This window comes from Lepidochelys kempii, chromosome 7, assembly GCF_965140265.1.
Source record: "Lepidochelys kempii isolate rLepKem1 chromosome 7, rLepKem1.hap2, whole genome shotgun sequence".
In the NCBI taxonomy this organism is placed as follows: domain Eukaryota; kingdom Metazoa; phylum Chordata; order Testudines; family Cheloniidae; genus Lepidochelys; species Lepidochelys kempii.
This window is the reverse complement of record NC_133262.1, coordinates 94981230-94998718: the sequence shown is the minus strand read 5'-3', so window position 1 is coordinate 94998718 and position 17489 is coordinate 94981230. Positions and strand designations below refer to the sequence as shown.

At 39.0% G+C, this 17489-nt stretch overlaps 1 protein-coding gene across 6 annotated transcripts in view; it reads left to right on the top strand.

Annotated features, from left to right (window-relative positions):
- Window positions 1-17489, top strand: part of BTAF1 (B-TFIID TATA-box binding protein associated factor 1) — a 100500-nt gene that overhangs the window by 66452 nt on the left and 16559 nt on the right. For all 6 annotated transcript variants that reach the window (XM_073353922.1, XM_073353921.1, XM_073353919.1 and 3 more), the window contains exons 26-35: window positions 3090-3242; window positions 11537-11658; window positions 11746-11913; window positions 12131-12208; window positions 12292-12421; window positions 13176-13317; window positions 13496-13626; window positions 14088-14213; window positions 14939-15091; window positions 16498-16709. In XM_073353922.1, coding sequence (XP_073210023.1) covers window positions 3090-3242; window positions 11537-11658; window positions 11746-11913; window positions 12131-12208; window positions 12292-12421; window positions 13176-13317; window positions 13496-13626; window positions 14088-14213; window positions 14939-15091; window positions 16498-16709 — 1415 coding nt within the window. The remainder of the gene's footprint in view (window positions 1-3089; window positions 3243-11536; window positions 11659-11745; window positions 11914-12130; window positions 12209-12291; window positions 12422-13175; window positions 13318-13495; window positions 13627-14087; window positions 14214-14938; window positions 15092-16497; window positions 16710-17489) is intronic.

Below are 17489 nucleotides of genomic sequence, written 5' to 3'. Positions count from 1 at the left end.
ATCTATTAATAGCACTTCAGTGTTGCAATATAGCTTTGGAAGTACTTATTTTGCATGAGGGACGAAGGGGCATATCAAAGTCTTGGGCAAGTGTGAATTATCTCCAGTGTATTCTAGATATGAGGGCAACCCAAATGTCTCCAATTAGGAGGTGAGGTCCTAGAAAGGAAAATTGTGTAACAGACGTTTCATTTTGTATTCTAAACAAAGGTTAAAAATAAAGTAAGATATGTCTGTCTGTGTACTCTTCTCCCCTCCCCCCCGCCCCCTTCCGCCTGTGAAATAATCCACTTCTGGAGTTCAGACTTGTCCTGCTGCATAGAAATATTGGTAGTGCCTTCTATCTAGGTTCTAGGGCTCCTCTGTTTCAGGCAGCCATAATGCCAACCTGTCAGCTCATTTTTTTAGGAGGAATCAAGGGGAGATGACAGTGATTAGCAAAGGGTTTTATGATGTGGTTTTTGTGTGTGTTTTTACGTATTTGTGAATGGGGTATTAGAACAGTCTTCGTTTCAAAGATGGAAAATCCCTTGTTTTCAGGATTCAGAGTAACAGTCGTCTTAATCTGTATTCGCAAAAAGAAAAGGAGTACTTGTGGCACCTTAGAGACTAACCAATTTATTTGAGCATAAGCTTTCGTGAGCTACAGCTCACTTTTCCACAGTATGCATCCGATGAAGTGAGCTGTAGCTCACGAAAGCTTATGCTCAAAAAATTGGTTAGTCTCTAAGGTGCCACAAGTACTCCTTTTCTTTTTGTTTTCAGGAGTTAGTGCTGGAAATGAATTATTTGAGTGTTTCTTTTATCACAACCATTTTGGTTTCAGTTTAGATTTGTTTGTCTCTGGCAAACAACTTAATATTTTTTTAATATAAGATAATGTATCCATTGTCCAGACTCTTGTGCATTGTCTTCAGGCTTTTAGAACATTTCCAAAATGTGAGGCTCTTTATTCAGTTGCTGTATGAGTAAAAGAGTTATGAACAAACATGGGATTTCTGATGTATGTTGGCTCCTAATCAACCAAAACAGGAAATCTATATTTTAAAGTGGTTGTGAGATTGAATTTGGAAGTTGATAATTCAGTGTGCACAGTTCTTGTATTTCTCTGATCGCTTAATTTCAATATATTCATTCTAGTGAGCCATGAAAATATAAGACTAGAAAACTATGCTTGGAAGAGAGGATACAGAGTAAACAATTCATTACTGTCTTGTACATCTTCATGATAAATGGTTTTGCTATAAGTTGACACAGCACTTTCATTTGTCTCTTCTTTTAAATGTAAAATAAAAAAAGGTGGTTGAACGGGTACTGTATTTAAAAAATCAAAAGGAAGTTGCATGCTTTTCTGATTGGAGCACTAAAACAATCTGAAAACTGGGTTGCTTGTGCCTTTCCTGTATTAGATAACACTACCAAGTGGTTGATACAAGACTTTGGAGCCCCAATATGGGGCAGCTAGTCAGAAGAGGAATCTCAAAGCATTTTATAGGTGACACACAGATATGGCACTGACCATAGTAGGCTCAATAGGCCAGATTTTTAAAGGTATTTAAGATGTCTGACTCTCCTGCCACCTACAGCCACTCTTCCTCTAGGCAGTAGGGAGGTTCACTGTGGTCACTCTGCGCCCAGGTTTGGTGCTATGGGGCTGCCCACCCAGCACTGAATCTATCCAGGAAGTGTTGACTGACAACTGTGGAGGGAAGTATACTCCTCGGTGAGAGAGGGGTTCCATTCTGTCCAGTGCAACTGTAGTCATTACTACCTTCTTTTTCCTACACACAACAAAATGAGGGAGCAGACAGGAAGCTGCCAAACTGTGGGCTGGGACTGGCTTTATGTTCTTTGATTCAACATTTCCCTATCCACTGCTATTCCTGTTGCACTCAGCAGTGAGTACAACTGAAGCTTGTGCAGAGGCCCCAACCACCACTTTTTGCAGACCCACCATCCTTGAAAGCTCTGAAGAAGGGAATTGTTCTCTGGACTTATCCTGAGGTGAAGTTTAACCAATACGCTGAGCCCTCTGCTCAGTAGTATGCCAGACAATTTCCTCCAGAAGACTGAGACACTTAGTGGAGGCAGTGACATCTACCCTAACTCTCTATGAGGCAAAGAAACTAAGTTTCTCTACCCTCCATATAAGCACAGGCAGAGATTGATGTTTGCTTTCCATTTCACGTAGATATTAGGGCATTAATCTCAGAATCCAGGTGAAACCTGATGTAAAACCTGCCTTTTCTAAGGCTATGTGTAAGTTTCATACGCTGCCAAAAAAAGTCCTTTGATTCATTGTGGACTGCTCATCCAGAGCCTGCAGTTTGCAAGCAATTGGTCCATCACAACTGTCATGAAGCCAGGAGGCTTTCAACCCTTCACTGAATTCATACCTTCAACCTAAAACCTCCTCTCAACATACGTCTCTGATTCACCATAGGTTCTCAATGTTTTCAATTCTCTGCTTTTGCCTTTTGGACTAAGAACAGCAACTGAGAGTCTTATCAAAGGTCCTGATAATGGTTTGTTGTAATACTCTCTCACACCCCTCTAACAGTTGGAATTCTAACAGTTGGAATCTTACCTTTCTACTTAGTTCTCATTTTAGGTTATAGTTTGGAATTTGAGTACTCTTGGGGAAGTTATCTACTACTTTTTGGGGGTTGGTTGTAGCTTAGGAAGAAAAGGTGTCAGTTTTTTCAGTCGACTGATGAAGCTACCTTAAGTAAAGGCGGAACAATCCAGCTTCTGCATAATTTTACAGGTAGGACCGGTGTTCCTCTTTTGTGTACAAAAGTTTATAGTGGAATTTTCCTTTGGTGAACGTTCAGGGTATGTTCTGTTTTTGTCAATTCTGCAACTTTGGATGAACTAGCCTACAGGGGATCAAGCAAGTGACTTTTTTTCCAAGTGTGTGATAAAAGAAGCCTTTGGGAATATGCAATTGAAAAAATACCTTGCGAAAATGCTAAATGCTTATGAAAATCTCTTCTGGCGAATGTGAGATTCTAGTTTGCATTTGCTCACTTTCTATATAAGAAATGACTTCTTTTGTACAAGGTTACTATATTTTTTAATCATTTCAGGCTGGCATTCCAGATCCACCAAACATGTCTGAAGAATTAATCCAACTGAAAGCCAAAGAGCGCCATTTTCTGGAGCAACTATTGGATGGAAAAAAATTGGAAAACTATAAAATTCCGGTCCCAATCAAAGCAGAACTCAGAAAATATCAGCAGGTAAAAACTTCTCCTTTTACTTTACAAGAAAAGCATGATGACTTATAGTGCATAATTGTAACACATTCTGTACACTAAAACTCGGACAGTAAACTGACAGACTTTCAGGGTTGGTAATTTCCCAGAAGAAACTAGTTTAGGACAAGGCATTAGTAAATACTGTTTTCAACCCATTTTAATCAGAAACTGGGAAGAATATAACTATTATTAGAACAAACTAATGACAATTACTGAAAAATATATAGTAACTTGATAGTTTTGCGGTAATATGATCTAATTTTAATTAAAGGCGATAAAACGAAAAAGAGCCTCAACTTAAAGCTGTATGCTATTGCCTTGGATACTTCAAACAAAAACTGAAACTTCTGAATTTCTCTTCTTTGTTTAGCAATTTAAATATGTTCAGTACAAACAGACGGATTCCCACATTCAGAAGTTGCAGTTTCTGTTCGAGGGGAAACTACCAAATTAACTGTCCAGTCCAGTACTTTCTCTTCAGTTGGGTGGCTGGAGTGCAACTAAACTCAGTGAATACAGTGACTCAAGTAAAATAGTTCAGCATGAGCAAAGGTGGAAGAACACTTGACCCAATTCATGGCTAGTTTTGAGAAAGTTCATGAAGATGGCAGAGTCTTGCATTCAGAAATTGCAAAGACAAAGTGAGTTGGAAGGCAGATTGTATGAGAAATAATTTGCAAAATGCAGTGGAAAGAACAAAAACACCAGAACGACTGGCTTTGGCTACACAGATGTGAGTATTAGAATCCGAAAGTCAGATCCAGATTGGCCAAATAAAACCAAGAAGAAGTTTTTAACAAAAACAACTCCAGAACTGAAGCAAAAGATAGACTTGAAAATTGCAGATTTTTTTTTTATGGCTATAATATTACTTTGTCTGTTGAGCATCCAAATTTTCAAGCAATGATCAGCTGCGTAAGGCCAGACTACAAAGTACTCAATTGAAAGCAGGTGAACATTAGACATAGTTACTGGTGACTTATTCGTTGTATGCTTCTACCCTTTATATGCAAAGCAGTCACATTAATACAGGATGGCTGGAGTAAGGTGCACAATGACCCAGGGAACTGTGTGCAGATAGGGAAAACTCAGGCTTATGTGTCAGTGGTTGATACTGGAAGTAATAAGACTTGAACGTTCTGTGCTACGCTAGCAAGAAATGCCAAAGGCCTTAGCAAATGAACTGTATGGCTATGGTGTTAAGAGCTACCTGGCAGAGGACGAGAAAAAGATGTAATATGTGAGAAGTGATTTGGAACAAGATGATGACACTTTAGTTATGTATGGATGTACGTCACATTGGCTAAATCTACTTGGACAAGATCTTGCACAAAGTATGTTGATTAAACATTTTGTAGGTTTACAGAAGTATTTTCATAATCGCAATCAGCCTGAAGCCTTGTTAAAAAGAATGCCAAGGGCATGTAAACACCCAAATTCCTGGTGACGCTCAAACAGTCAAATAACATGCCTAGAAGTACACGTTAAAATATGGCTGCATTCTCTCAGGATTGAGAGTGATCCTTAGTAGGGCCCTACCAAATTCAGGGTTCATTTTGGTAAATTTCACGGTCAAAGTATTTTAAAAATATTGAATTTCATAGTTTCAGATATTTAAATCTTAAATTTAATGGTGTTGTAACAAAGCATGAATATGTATTAAAAAACCTAAACATATAAAGCCTTTAAATCGGCATTTCTCAAACTGGAGGGTCCTGACCCAAAAGGGAGTTGCAAGGCTATTGTAGGCAGTATTGCCACCCTTACTTCTGCGCTGCCTTCAGAGCTTGGCAGCTGGAGAGCGGTGGCTGCTGGCCAGGTGCACTGCTCTAAAGGCAGTGCCACCATCAGTGGTAGCGCAGAAGTAGAGGTGGCAAAATCCTACCTGCTGCTGGCAGCAGCACAGCCTTCAGAGCTGGGCACCTGGCTAGTAGTTGCCGCTGTCCAGCCAGCCAGCTCTGAAAGGAAGCGCAGAAATAAGGGTGCCCCCCCACAATAGCCTTGCAACCCCCCTTTTGGGTCTTGACCCCTCCTCCCCTCCCAGTTTTGAGTATAGGGTAAAAGTACACAAGTGCAGATTTCACCGTGGAGACCAGATTTCACAGTCCATGACACATTTTTCACGGCCGTGAGTTTGGTGTAGGGCCCTAATCATCAGGCAGAACTTGAAGATAGAATGATCAATATAACTAATAATCAAGGGATTTACCAAGAAGCAAAGAACTCAATAAGTCAGTTGAAACTAGTTGCTGTTGCATGCAGTGTATGATTTGATCTACTGTTAAATGAAGATCTTGCACTAAACAAAGCAAAAGGTACAATTAGTCCTGTGCACATGTTGGTCAACTAAAGAAACTGTCAGCTGAGCAAGAAGGAATTGCAAGGCAGTGGTTATTCAGCAAAAATCCTGACTTTCTCGCATATTTACTTACAATTAAAGTAGAAGAAGCTCCATGTCTAAAGTCAGTTTTCATCCACGATCAAAGAAAGTTTCCCCTCTAACATTATGGGAAAATATCTGAAGAATTCTGACATTCCATCTGACTTCATTGAACTTAAAATGCAGTTTCATCTGTGTCCAGCAAATTCAGCAAGCATAGAATTAATCTATCAAAACTGAGGAATAAGCTCAGTGTATCACTATATAAAAGTTGTTCGATTACAGAATGCCCAAATGGACCTGGACTGATGGTCTGGACCTCTGCGTGCTTCTGATTGCATAATGCTTCAAGCCTAGAACTCTGCATTACTGTTTCATATAATATGATGATTTTGACTTCTGTTTCAATAATATTGAAAACTGAAATGAGTCATGACATATAAATTCCTTGAGAAAATACCAAACCAAAACCTATATAAACATTCCAACGTTTAGTATTGTAATTACATATTAGTATTATGTCCATTGCAGTTTTACTTTTTATTTTCACAACCCTAAATTGATCTCTGAATCTATGTAACCACAATTTGAATATGTAACTAAAACTAAGTGTAATGTGGTGTACGTTATTGAAATAGTTCTTTAAAATCCCTTAAACTGGGACTATTAGTTTTTCCTGGACGAGTTTAAAAAAAACAAAACATAATTTTACCTGGTATTTACCAGATGTGGTTTTTACCAGGTCATCCCTGCTTTCCATTCTCTGTAATTTTGAAGCAAGAATGGCGGTTAATTTCATCCGAACACCATGTGCAATAAAATATCCAAAAGATACAAGGAAGGGAGAATTATGGCATATGAACATAAAAATATCTTTGTAGATCCAAATATTTCCCACAATCCCTGACTAATGGGCTATGCCTTGGTCTGTGTGAATATCAGAGACCATTCAGCATTGTTACTAGGCAACCACTGGGTTTGATCATGCTCCTCCCTTTCACTCACCAGAAGTTCTCACTTAGTGATTCCCTCTCTCGGGCTCTTTTTAAAAATAAGTAAATTGTTGTGCAATAACAACCTTTTTACCCCTTTCTGAGGAGGTCTTGTCCTGAGGAATATGGAAACTGAGGCATTTGTTCCTCTGGGCTCTTCAGTGCAGCATGGTATCTCCTTTCCATGTGCTCCCCAATCATGATGAAGCAGCATAAGAAGTAGTGAGTGAAGTCTCAAAAGATGCTTTTGTTTTGTAAGGCAGCATTCCCAGTCAGCAAATAGGATGAACTATCCATACCCATTCACAGCCCCCATCCCTCACTCCACCAGGGTATGCCCCCTGTCACTCGAGAAGCCTTTACACATCACAAACAGGTTGTGGATCAGAGGGACTAGTAGTCTCAAACAAATTTGCTAAGGAACAGAGCAGATCACTCCTCTCCCTCCCATCCTCTCCCCACACAGAAAGTATTTCTAATAGCCCCCTCAGCACCCTAGAGAGACAGCCCCAACTACCAGACTGTTTGTTTGAAAACCAGGCTCCCCTTGCATGTTCTCAAATGGTCCAAACTCCCTAGGCAAGGAATCAGTTGTCGTCTTCAGTCCATCTGGCATCTCCTGTGCACCCAAGGATTGAAATGGGCAAGAAAAAGCCTATGAGCCATAACTGTTCCCACTCCTGATTCCAGTTCCTCCACTTGAAAACTGACTCTGAACAGCCATCACAAGTGAAAAAGGAAGATTTCCCACCCCCCAACCCTTGACAATATAAGACGTACTGCACAAGACAGTGGTGGCTCTGATTTGAAATCCAGCCCCCCCCCCCCCCCCAAAAAAAAAAGACAGCAAAAAATCTAATGGGTAAAGATCTGTTTTCAAAATAGAAGTTGAAAATAACCCCCTACTCTCTTTCCTGGGGAAAATCATGAAAAAGGCAAATGTCCTGTGGGAAAGAGACCACAGAATATTTTATAGTTTAGGAGCCTAAGGAAAACCACAAGTCTTGCCTAAAATCACACTGGCAGTAGCCCCCACTTTACCAAACATGAGCCTGTCTGAAGGGGATTTTTTTCCAAAAATTCAGATGATAAAAATGTAGGTTTCCCTAAGAGAGACTACAAATCTTCCACATTCTACGAAGTCCTTTGCTACCACCTGTTTTGCCTGGGCTCTCCTGTCATGTTTAACTGATCTGACAGCTGCAGACCCCAACAAAGCCAAGGAATTCCTGTCAGTGTTAAAGAAAAACTTGCATTCTGTTTCTTTCATAGCTGACTTACCTAAGGATTCCATGGGGTTTGCTGCTAGGGTCATGACCTTTAATTCAGACCACAGCAGTGGCTATGACTCTGGATAGCAGACAACCATTCAAAGAAATACTATTTCTCAAATGGACAAATCTTCAAATTGTCTTATGCTTTACGAACGCTCTCCTCTCCACCAATTATTATGGGGTTATAGGAACTCTGAAAGTAAGTAGAAACAAATTTTCTGGATTTAAGAGTAATGAATCTGGTAATTCTCAGGTACTGGCTTCAACTGCAGAGACTTCCTTCTAGTACAATCAGAAAAGCCTTCATGGTGGATTTTTAACAACCGAGGACGAAATAGAAGCCCAAAATTCCACTCCACAGTAGTACAGATACTATTCTGGATGAAGAATCCTTGCATTGATCACTACAGCCCACAAAAAGGGGGACACTAAAGAAGAAAGACTACCTGATTAGACATTTGACTCATAACTCAAATAGTTCTGAAATCAGGAGGTCTGTTTTTATTTTCTGTGAGGGAAATATGTGCATAGTTATTTACAAAGTTGATTTAGTATTAGAACTTGTTACTAAATCATTAGTGTTCTACAATTTTAAGAAAAACTCTTCGACCAGGTCTATGCTACAGAACTATATCGATATAACTGTATTTTACAAATATTGACAAGTGAAATGTGCATTTGAAAATGCTATCAGAGGTTTGAAAAAATCCACACCCATGAGTGACGCAGTTATGTTGACCTTACACCTCATGTAGATGGTGCTATGTCAATGGAAGAGCTTTTCCCTTCGACATAGCTTACTGCTTCTCGGGGAGATGGATTAACTATGCCAACAGGAAAAGCTCTCCTGTTGGCGTAGTAACATCTTCACAAAAGCGCTACAGGGGTGCTATAGCACTGTACTTGAAGACAAGCCCTTCTAGTGTGTGGAACAAGGGGCATGGCTAGAGATATGAGGTCTGGAGAAACCCAGAAACTTTCAGTGGGGAAAAGAACTTGGTTTTTTTTTTTTTTTTAACCCCCCCCCCCCCCCCCCCCGATGCTTTGGTATGAAAAAAAAAATTGGAAGTGCTGGGAAAAATTGAAAAGAAACTTCTGTGCAAATATTATATATCTGTAACCCCCTGGAACATATTATAGCCCCCTAAATTGCTGCTGTTTGTACTAAAGAACAACTCTGAGTATAGGGGGCCCTTTCTTGTGACTTACTGCCTGCCTGTCTATGCTGACTTCCGTCCTGGACGTGGAGTTTGGTGTGGAAACAGTGTGAGCATGAGGGGGAAGCAGCTGCTACCCTGAAGCTGCTGTCCTCCTGATTGTCCCTGATGAGCAGCCCACTCATTCCAGAGATGACATCTCAGTAGACTGGAAGGTTGACACACACTGTCGTGTAGGGGACCTAACAGTCTGTAGCCTGCCTGCATAGTCGCTGGGCTAGAGAGCAAGAGGCCTATGCATCCAGGGCCTTGGAGGAGAATCTTGAGGGGCAGGAATGGATTCTGCCTCCACTTTCTGACCTGGAGATCTGCAGGAGGAACCAAATGCACGCAGCATGGAGGAGCTCTTTTTCTTCTCCCTCAGCAAAAATGATATGACTATGGAAGCATTTCCACACTGAAAGTCATTCAGATGAAAAGGGATCTGTATTTGCAAATACTGCCAAGTGAAATATGCATTTTCAAATGCTATGAGAATGGCCAAACACATCCTTGCATGTAAAATGTCCTGCAGACATTTAAAAAAGCCTTCATAACTGGCAATGAAGGTCAAGAAGAAGAGATGACACTGACAGTGGTTGCACTTGCAACAATCCTCCTCAATCCAGAAGTCCTTCTGCTTCTGACACACCACCATCTGAAATTGTTGAACACTCAAGTTCAGCTCTTCAGTCATCAGGAAAACAACATGCATTTCAGCCAGTTATATCCAAAAGACCCTCAACAATGACTTCATTAATAGACAGGGTGATGCTTGAATGGCAACAAAAAATTGACCAAACTCTCTCAAGGGTGATATGTTTCTGGCTCTCCACTGAGTCACAGAAAAGATTTATTGGCAGGAACCATTTAAACTATTAAGACCATCATGAAAGTCACCCAGCAGACCTTCTTTCAGCAAAACTCTTCTACAGTCAGAATATGAACGTTTTTAATACAAACTCTGCGCCAAAAAAAAAAAAAAGAATCAATGAAAAACTTAGTCTGGCAGTACTTGCAGATGTGTGGACAGATGCATGGGGGGGAAAGAAATCCAAAATTGTATAACACCTCAACCAGTTTTTTTGGCTAACATGTGAAAGATGTTGAGAAGTGTGTTTCAGTTAGTGCAAATCTTCAATTTTAAAAGTACATGAAGATCATAACAAAAGTTCAGTCCAGAAGTTGTGAATCTTTCAGACAGATTCTGATTAGAGAAGTCCCAAGAAAAATCTCTATTCTAGCATTTCCAAGATATTAGTAACTAAACTGTTTAGCCAGCTATGAACAAGTATAATATAATTTTGCTTAAATTATGACACTTTTTAGTAGTGTGTTATCCTTTATAGAGTCTGGTGTTTACTATAAAGTTTAGAGAGATGCTGAGACTTACCATTTGTCCTTAATATTGTGTTAACTACATTATAATGAATACGTAAAGGGGATGCTCAGTGGAGACTCTCTCATCCCAATAAGCTTGGTGGCGGCAGCAGCAGAAGCATCACCCTCAAATCCCCCACCCCACCAAATCCAGGCAGGGTAGTTAATAGTAGTGGGAGCCCAGGCCGGCTTTCAGGCTCCCTTTCCCCCCCAGTTGCAAACTGAAGAAAGGGGGCAGGGGTGAAGACGGTGAAGTCCAGGAGGGAGTCATATAGCGGGTGTCCAAGGGACACTTTTATGCGGTGGTGGGGAAAGGGGACCAGCAGAGTCAGCAAGTTGGGGTTTGTCTTTGGTGCCATATATTTATATGCAATTAAGGCTGAATTTTCAATCTGTCACATGCATGGGATGGGGGAGGTTTAGAAACCAGAAGATGTGGGGTTTTTTTTTGTTTTTTTGGGTTTTTTGTTTTTTTAGACTCCCATGATTTTGGGGAGTTCTGACTCATTTTGACTCTTGGGCTTGGTGGTAATAAATATCAAAACAAACAAAGGGCAGAGGCCATAAGTCATGGTTTTGGGGAGAGGTTACACTCAAAGAAAAATTATCGAGTAACATATTCCAGTTTTCTTCCCTCTGCATATTTTAATAGCCAAGCAGTTGTACGTCACACAGTGAAGACTGCAAAGGTACACTGACTAGGATATTTGTGAGTTTGTCTTTGCAAGTGTTTCTGCTGATCGATTTACCAGCACCCAAGGAGCATTTTTTTTTTCCCCTTTTCTGTAAGGCTGTTAATGAGATGGTGGGCTGAAGCAGATACATTTGTGGGCAGTCCTTCGGGGCTGTGTATGGGGGGTGTTAATTATGGGATAGGCACCCAGAGCAATGCATGGACACCTGTAGTAGTAGTTTAAAAGTTTGAAATCAGGCAGGAGTTTGACAGTGCATGGCATATCCATCACAAAAGCGTTTTGAAGGAAAGATTGATTGCTCTAATCAAAACACCTGACTTTTTACATCTTTTGTCTCCTGCACTTTCTCCTTTTTAAAGGATGGTGTCAATTGGCTGGCATTTCTCAATAAGTACAAACTTCATGGAATTCTTTGTGATGATATGGGTTTAGGAAAAACATTGCAGTCCATTTGTATTCTTGCAGGAGATCATTGCCTCAGGTAAGCTGCTGTTCTATCATGCACTTTGAGGATTTTTTTTAAGATACTAAAAGTAACATTGCGTTCTTAATGTTTGATACTCTAAAGGGCTCAAGAATATGCAAGAACTAAATTGGTAGACAGTGTTCCTCTTCCATCCTTGGTGGTTTGTCCTCCAACGCTTACAGGTCATTGGGTGGATGAAGTGAGTAAATTTTGCTCCAAAGAGTATCTCAATCCTTTGCACTATACCGGACCTCCCACTGAAAGAGCAAGGTAAGCAGTACATTGCAGAAAAAATATTTTGACTTGAACATATATTCTCTGTCTGATTAAGATAAATTTCAAAATTCTTTGTATATGGCTGAAAAAATAACTTCGCTTTTTATGCAGACAGTAAATCGTAGAATGTTTACTCTACTTTTGTGGGTGGAAATGAAGACCTATTTATTTATATTTGCCCTGAACACTGTTTCTCTCTATTTGTTTTAAGATTGCAACACCAGGTGAAAAAGCACAATCTCATAGTAGCTTCATATGATGTTGTGCGAAATGACATTGATTTCTTCAGGTAAGAATTAATGTTTGTCGTCTTGCTTTCTTGTTTTATTCATATTTTTAAAATATTAAATAAGACTTCCTTTTATTTCCTAGAAATATTAAGTTTAATTACTGTATTCTTGATGAAGGCCATGTAATCAAAAATGGAAAAACAAAATTGTCAAAAGCAGTAAAGCAGTTGACTGCCAATTATAGGATCATTCTTTCTGGGACACCAATCCAGGTAATTGCTACACACTCTATTTCAAGAGGGTGGGAGTGGAAGAGGCAAAGGGAAATTATTTTTGCAGTTACTTCGCTGTCCTCATTATCTTAGCTGTCCTGTTCAGCATATAGCTTACTGCTCTCCTGAACATCTGAGGCTCGCGCTCACCATTTCACATATGGAAAAACCCAAAGTGGTGTGGGGACTCTGAAGTACTCCCACTCCATTTTTCTCCAAACTGTTACAAAGTGGTGTGGTTTTCCACCTTTATGGAACCCAGGGGTTCCATTCCAAAAACTCATGGCACATGATGTTCATATCAACTCGAACTCCCTCACATTTTGAGTCCCATTCTGCTATATAAGACCTCTCTCCTTGGGATGTCTGCCTCGCATTGAGTTGAGGCTGCCAAAGACCCTAGTGTACTGCCATACACTCTCTCTCTGCTGCTATCCAAAGGGCATGCTTTGATGCCTGGAGGTGTCGGAAAATCCAGTAATCAATTACAAAGTGCACATTCTGAAGTCACTTTGGTCCTGGCCTGTGAAGGTACCATTGGGGCCTTCCCCTTACCTAATCCTTGATTTCATCCCCACCCAACTGTCAATCTCCCAGATACACAAAACAGCTATAGGATCATAATTGATGTCGAGAGCTTCATTGCACTGTATTATAGGGTAAAAATTCAAAAATAAGTAAAGAAATACTCCATAATCTTGGAAACTGTTTTCAGTCTTGGAAATGTTTTAATGAATTTTTCTCTTATCTTCAGAATAACGTTTTAGAGTTGTGGTCACTGTTTGACTTCCTTATGCCAGGATTTTTGGGTACTGAACGCCAGTTTGCAGCGCGTTATGGCAAACCAATTTTAGCAAGTAGAGATGCTCGGAGTTCCAGTCGAGAACAAGAGGCAGGTAAGGCACAAGCTCCAATCTGTTTTCTTTCTTGTTTCTTTGTAACTCAGAATTTCTGTTGAAAACATCAAACACTTCAATATCGCAGTATGAAGTCTTTCTGTTTGTGGTGATTGAAGTAATTTGCTGCTTTGTTGTGGTTTCTGAACTATTTGCTATGTCTGCTGTTGACACCTAGGAGTTCTTGCAATGGAAGCACTGCACCGTCAAGTATTACCATTTCTGTTGAGAAGAATGAAAGAGGATGTACTACAGGATCTTCCACCCAAAATTATTCAAGATTATTACTGTACTCTCAGTCCTCTACAGGTAAGTTTAAAAAGCAAGATATAGACTCTCTCTGGTACTGGACATTTGCTCTGCACTAGTTGGGACTACAGAGGAGCCAGTTGTAGCTCCATGATCCTGGGGTCAGTTCAGTATGAACCTTGGCATACTTTAGACCACCCGGATTTGAAAATATTTTCTTATGAGGCTTAAAATTAATGAGGAGTGTGTTTCTGGTATCACTAATGTGGGTAGTTGTAGGAAATAGTTTCCTGGCATGTATTACTTAGACAATATGCATGAATTTGCAAATTTAAAGTAAAATTTTCAAGTAATGAGATTACACATAAACTGTGTGGTATTAATATTATGTTTAGTGAGAACTTAAAAAGTTCTCTTAGTTTGTTGCATTATTAGGCAGTCTGGATTTAAATTTTGTCGTTCTTGTTTTCTCACTCCTTTACACGATACACTCCTTTCTTTCACCTCGGGGGACCCTACAGGTTCAGCTTTATGAAGATTTTGCCAAGTCTCGTGCCAAATGTGATGTTGATGAAACTGTTTCATCTGCTTCACTGAGTGAGGAGACTGAAAGGCCAAAGCTTAAAGCTACAGGACATGTGTTTCAGGTACAGATTTCTTCAATAATTTGTGCTCTCTTGTTAATGTATTTCTAGTAGATTATATTCTACTAAATCCTGCCCTACTGAAAAAGGTAATTTTTGTACACTGGATGTTGAAATATAGTTTAAAGTACATTCGGTTAAATCCTGAACCTACTATTTAAATGAAGCAATTTCCATAGCTGTGATTAACTTGTCTGGAATAAGGTGTGAAGAGCTAAGATGATTAAATTACATTTTGATGTCTTATTTTCAAGTGAAACTTCCTGTTTAAAATATTTAAACTATAATAGGTTTTTTTACGTATTCTGCTGAATTAATCAGACTGAAATTGTGCATGATCACAAGCCTTCATAAAATTTGGATCCAAAGATAACTTAAGGTAAATTGGTATGGCAGTACTTCTCTGAAGGGCCTCACACAGCTTCCAGTTTCCAATCTTGTTGTTTCAGAGTCACATGATGCTCTGATACAAGGGCTTCATGCACTGTCCCCAGAGCTGGAACTAAGATTGTTTTAATACTAGCAGCGGCAAGTTTTCGGCTGGAATTAACTTTTATTTAAATAAGCGTATGATACAAACATCATTAAAAATCTGTGTTGTCGTCAGACTTGTGAAATTATGGCCAAGTGGGCTACAACATTAAATGTCAGTTTTGTTCACCCCATTTTCCATAATCTTTAGTTGCTGCTAACCTCACCAGTTAACTTTTTCTCTCAAAATTTAAAAGGCATTGCAATATTTACGAAAACTATGTAACCATCCAGCATTAGTGTTAACAACCCAGCATCCAGAATACAAGAGAACTGCAGAGCAGCTTGCAGCTCATAACTCATCCCTTCGAGATATCCAGCATGCACCTAAACTGTCTGCTTTAAAACAAGTAAGTATATTTAAACCATGTTATGTATCCCAAAGTTCATAAACGTATGTACTGTTCTGGAGTTACTGTGATTATTGTATAACACTGTTTTTGAAAAAAACTATCAATTAGGAATTTAGTTATTTTAAAAAATTAGTTAACCTGTCCTTGAGTGTCTGTCATATTTCTGGTTTTACAGTTCCACTTTTCTGTTTTTGGTTATTTTTGCGGGGGGGAGGGAGAAGGCTATTGAATAATTTCTCTCAATCATTCCTGTGCAAAAGAATCCATACAAACAGAAGAAACTGAGACCCCTTGCAGTCAATGTGTGATGCTGAATTTGGGCAGGACTATTTGATTTCACGGTGAATGGACTGCAGTCAAATAACAAAGTGCCAGCAAACAAACTGGGAAAACAGGGAGATATTTTGTCCCTCTAATCTTTGTTATATTAAGCAAAGATGTTACTTGTAATAATAGCAAGTTTAAAAGTTTCAGGCAGAAGTGATTTTTAAATTGATGGGGTTTTTTAAATTGCAATTTCCATGTAAAATTGAGTGTACTGAATGATTTTCTGACCAAGTGTTCACTCTTAGCATGGGACCACCATTTTCAGGAAAGTAGCTATAATTTATCTCTTCAAATTTTAATCCAAGGCATTTCACTCTTTTTATATATATTTGGAAATGATCACTAGAAATATTTGCTAAAATTTAATTTTTTAGAAAATAGTACTACATTTCTTAAGAAAATAGGCATATGAAGAAGAAGATGGGATATGTACGAAGTGCTGATTTTGTACAAATACAGAAGTTATGTAGTTATTGCATGGAGAGATAATTCTCTCTCCAATCCTGCATTATAATGAGTGGGCACAGCAGTCTGCATACATGGATCAAAATACAGGATCGGGCCTTAGTCATTGTTTTTTTCAAGTGCTTTGGAGTATCTGAAGTATGAAAGCTGCTTTTTCTGTTCGCTGTTGCTTTACTACTTCCTGTTACTCTTAGCAGAAAATTGTTTGACCTGTTTATTATAGAAGACACCTCTGGTGGTTGAAGACATTGACTCAATTTTCTATATAATTACACATGGTTATGTATTATACCCCTCTTACTAATCTAATATTTGATAGAAAACTTCTTGTTTAAAACCAGTTTTTGTGGAAACAAGATAAGAAATTTAAATGTTTTCTGCCAAATTTTGCAGGTCCTTCATAATGTGAAAGGCTGTACAGTCAATATTCCTTGTTCCCTACAGAATGTGACTCCTAGCTCATTACATACCCTGCAGGAATTTGGGGGGGGTGGGGAGAGAGAAAGAGAAAAATACGATTTTTATTCACTTCTGCCAGCAGTGTAAATACCTCTATTTACAAGAGAGACCTAATCCATTGTGGTAATTTTTATTTTAAAATTTACTTGAAGCTACTACTAGACTGTGGTTTGGGAAACGGTGGCTCTTCAGAGAGTGGCACAGAAGCTGTTGTGGCTCAGCACAGGATACTTATCTTCTGTCAGCTCAAGAGCATGCTGGATATAGTAGAACATGACCTTCTCAAACCTCACTTGCCCTCTGTTACATATTTGCGATTAGATGGCAGCATACCTGCTGGTCAAAGGCATTCCATTGTTTCAAGGTAAGTTCCTCTCTTCTTTTCCTCTGGTGCCTTAAGGCAGACTACAATGGATGGCATTACTTGCTTGAATACAAAATTGAAGTGGCTCTTGTCTTCTGGGAGCTCTTGCAGCTTTTAATAAGATAGGGTATTATAATTTCTACGCATGTGATCAGATTATACTGGCACACCATCATTGAATAACTGATCTTGCAATTTGAATCAGATTAAATGAACCAGTGTGAAGATGTGTTCACAAATATTAACTGAGTAGCAAGGAACCATGTGTCATAAGCATCATACTTTTTTAAAAAGTCATTAAATTAAATTCTGAATAACACAGGCTTAAATTGTAAGGAAATCTTCATATGATGGGCTTTCTTCGGTTCGCTAGTACTACAAAAGAGATTCCAAAATTCCAAGTGTACTCTGAATATAGTGAATATACTTACAACAACAATTGAACTATGAAAGCAGGTCTTTATTGTAAAGCCTAAAACATTTACTTGTGAGCCGGCTTGGTTGTCTCTTCTGTTCATCATGCAGAGACCTTTATACAATCCTAATTCCTGGTTTCTTGCTGTCTTGATCAACTCCAATGTTTCCAACTCTTGCAGTGATGAGTGTTTTTTCTTAAATAGGGGAGAATCTCAGCTTTCCTGTAAAATAAAAAACAAAATTTCTATTCCTCGTTGCAAAGAAAATCTTGAAAACATGAAACAAATGTAATATTCAACCAGAAAGCAAATAAAAAATAACCAAACTTTCATGATTTTTTTTGAACACTGAGAATATTGCTAT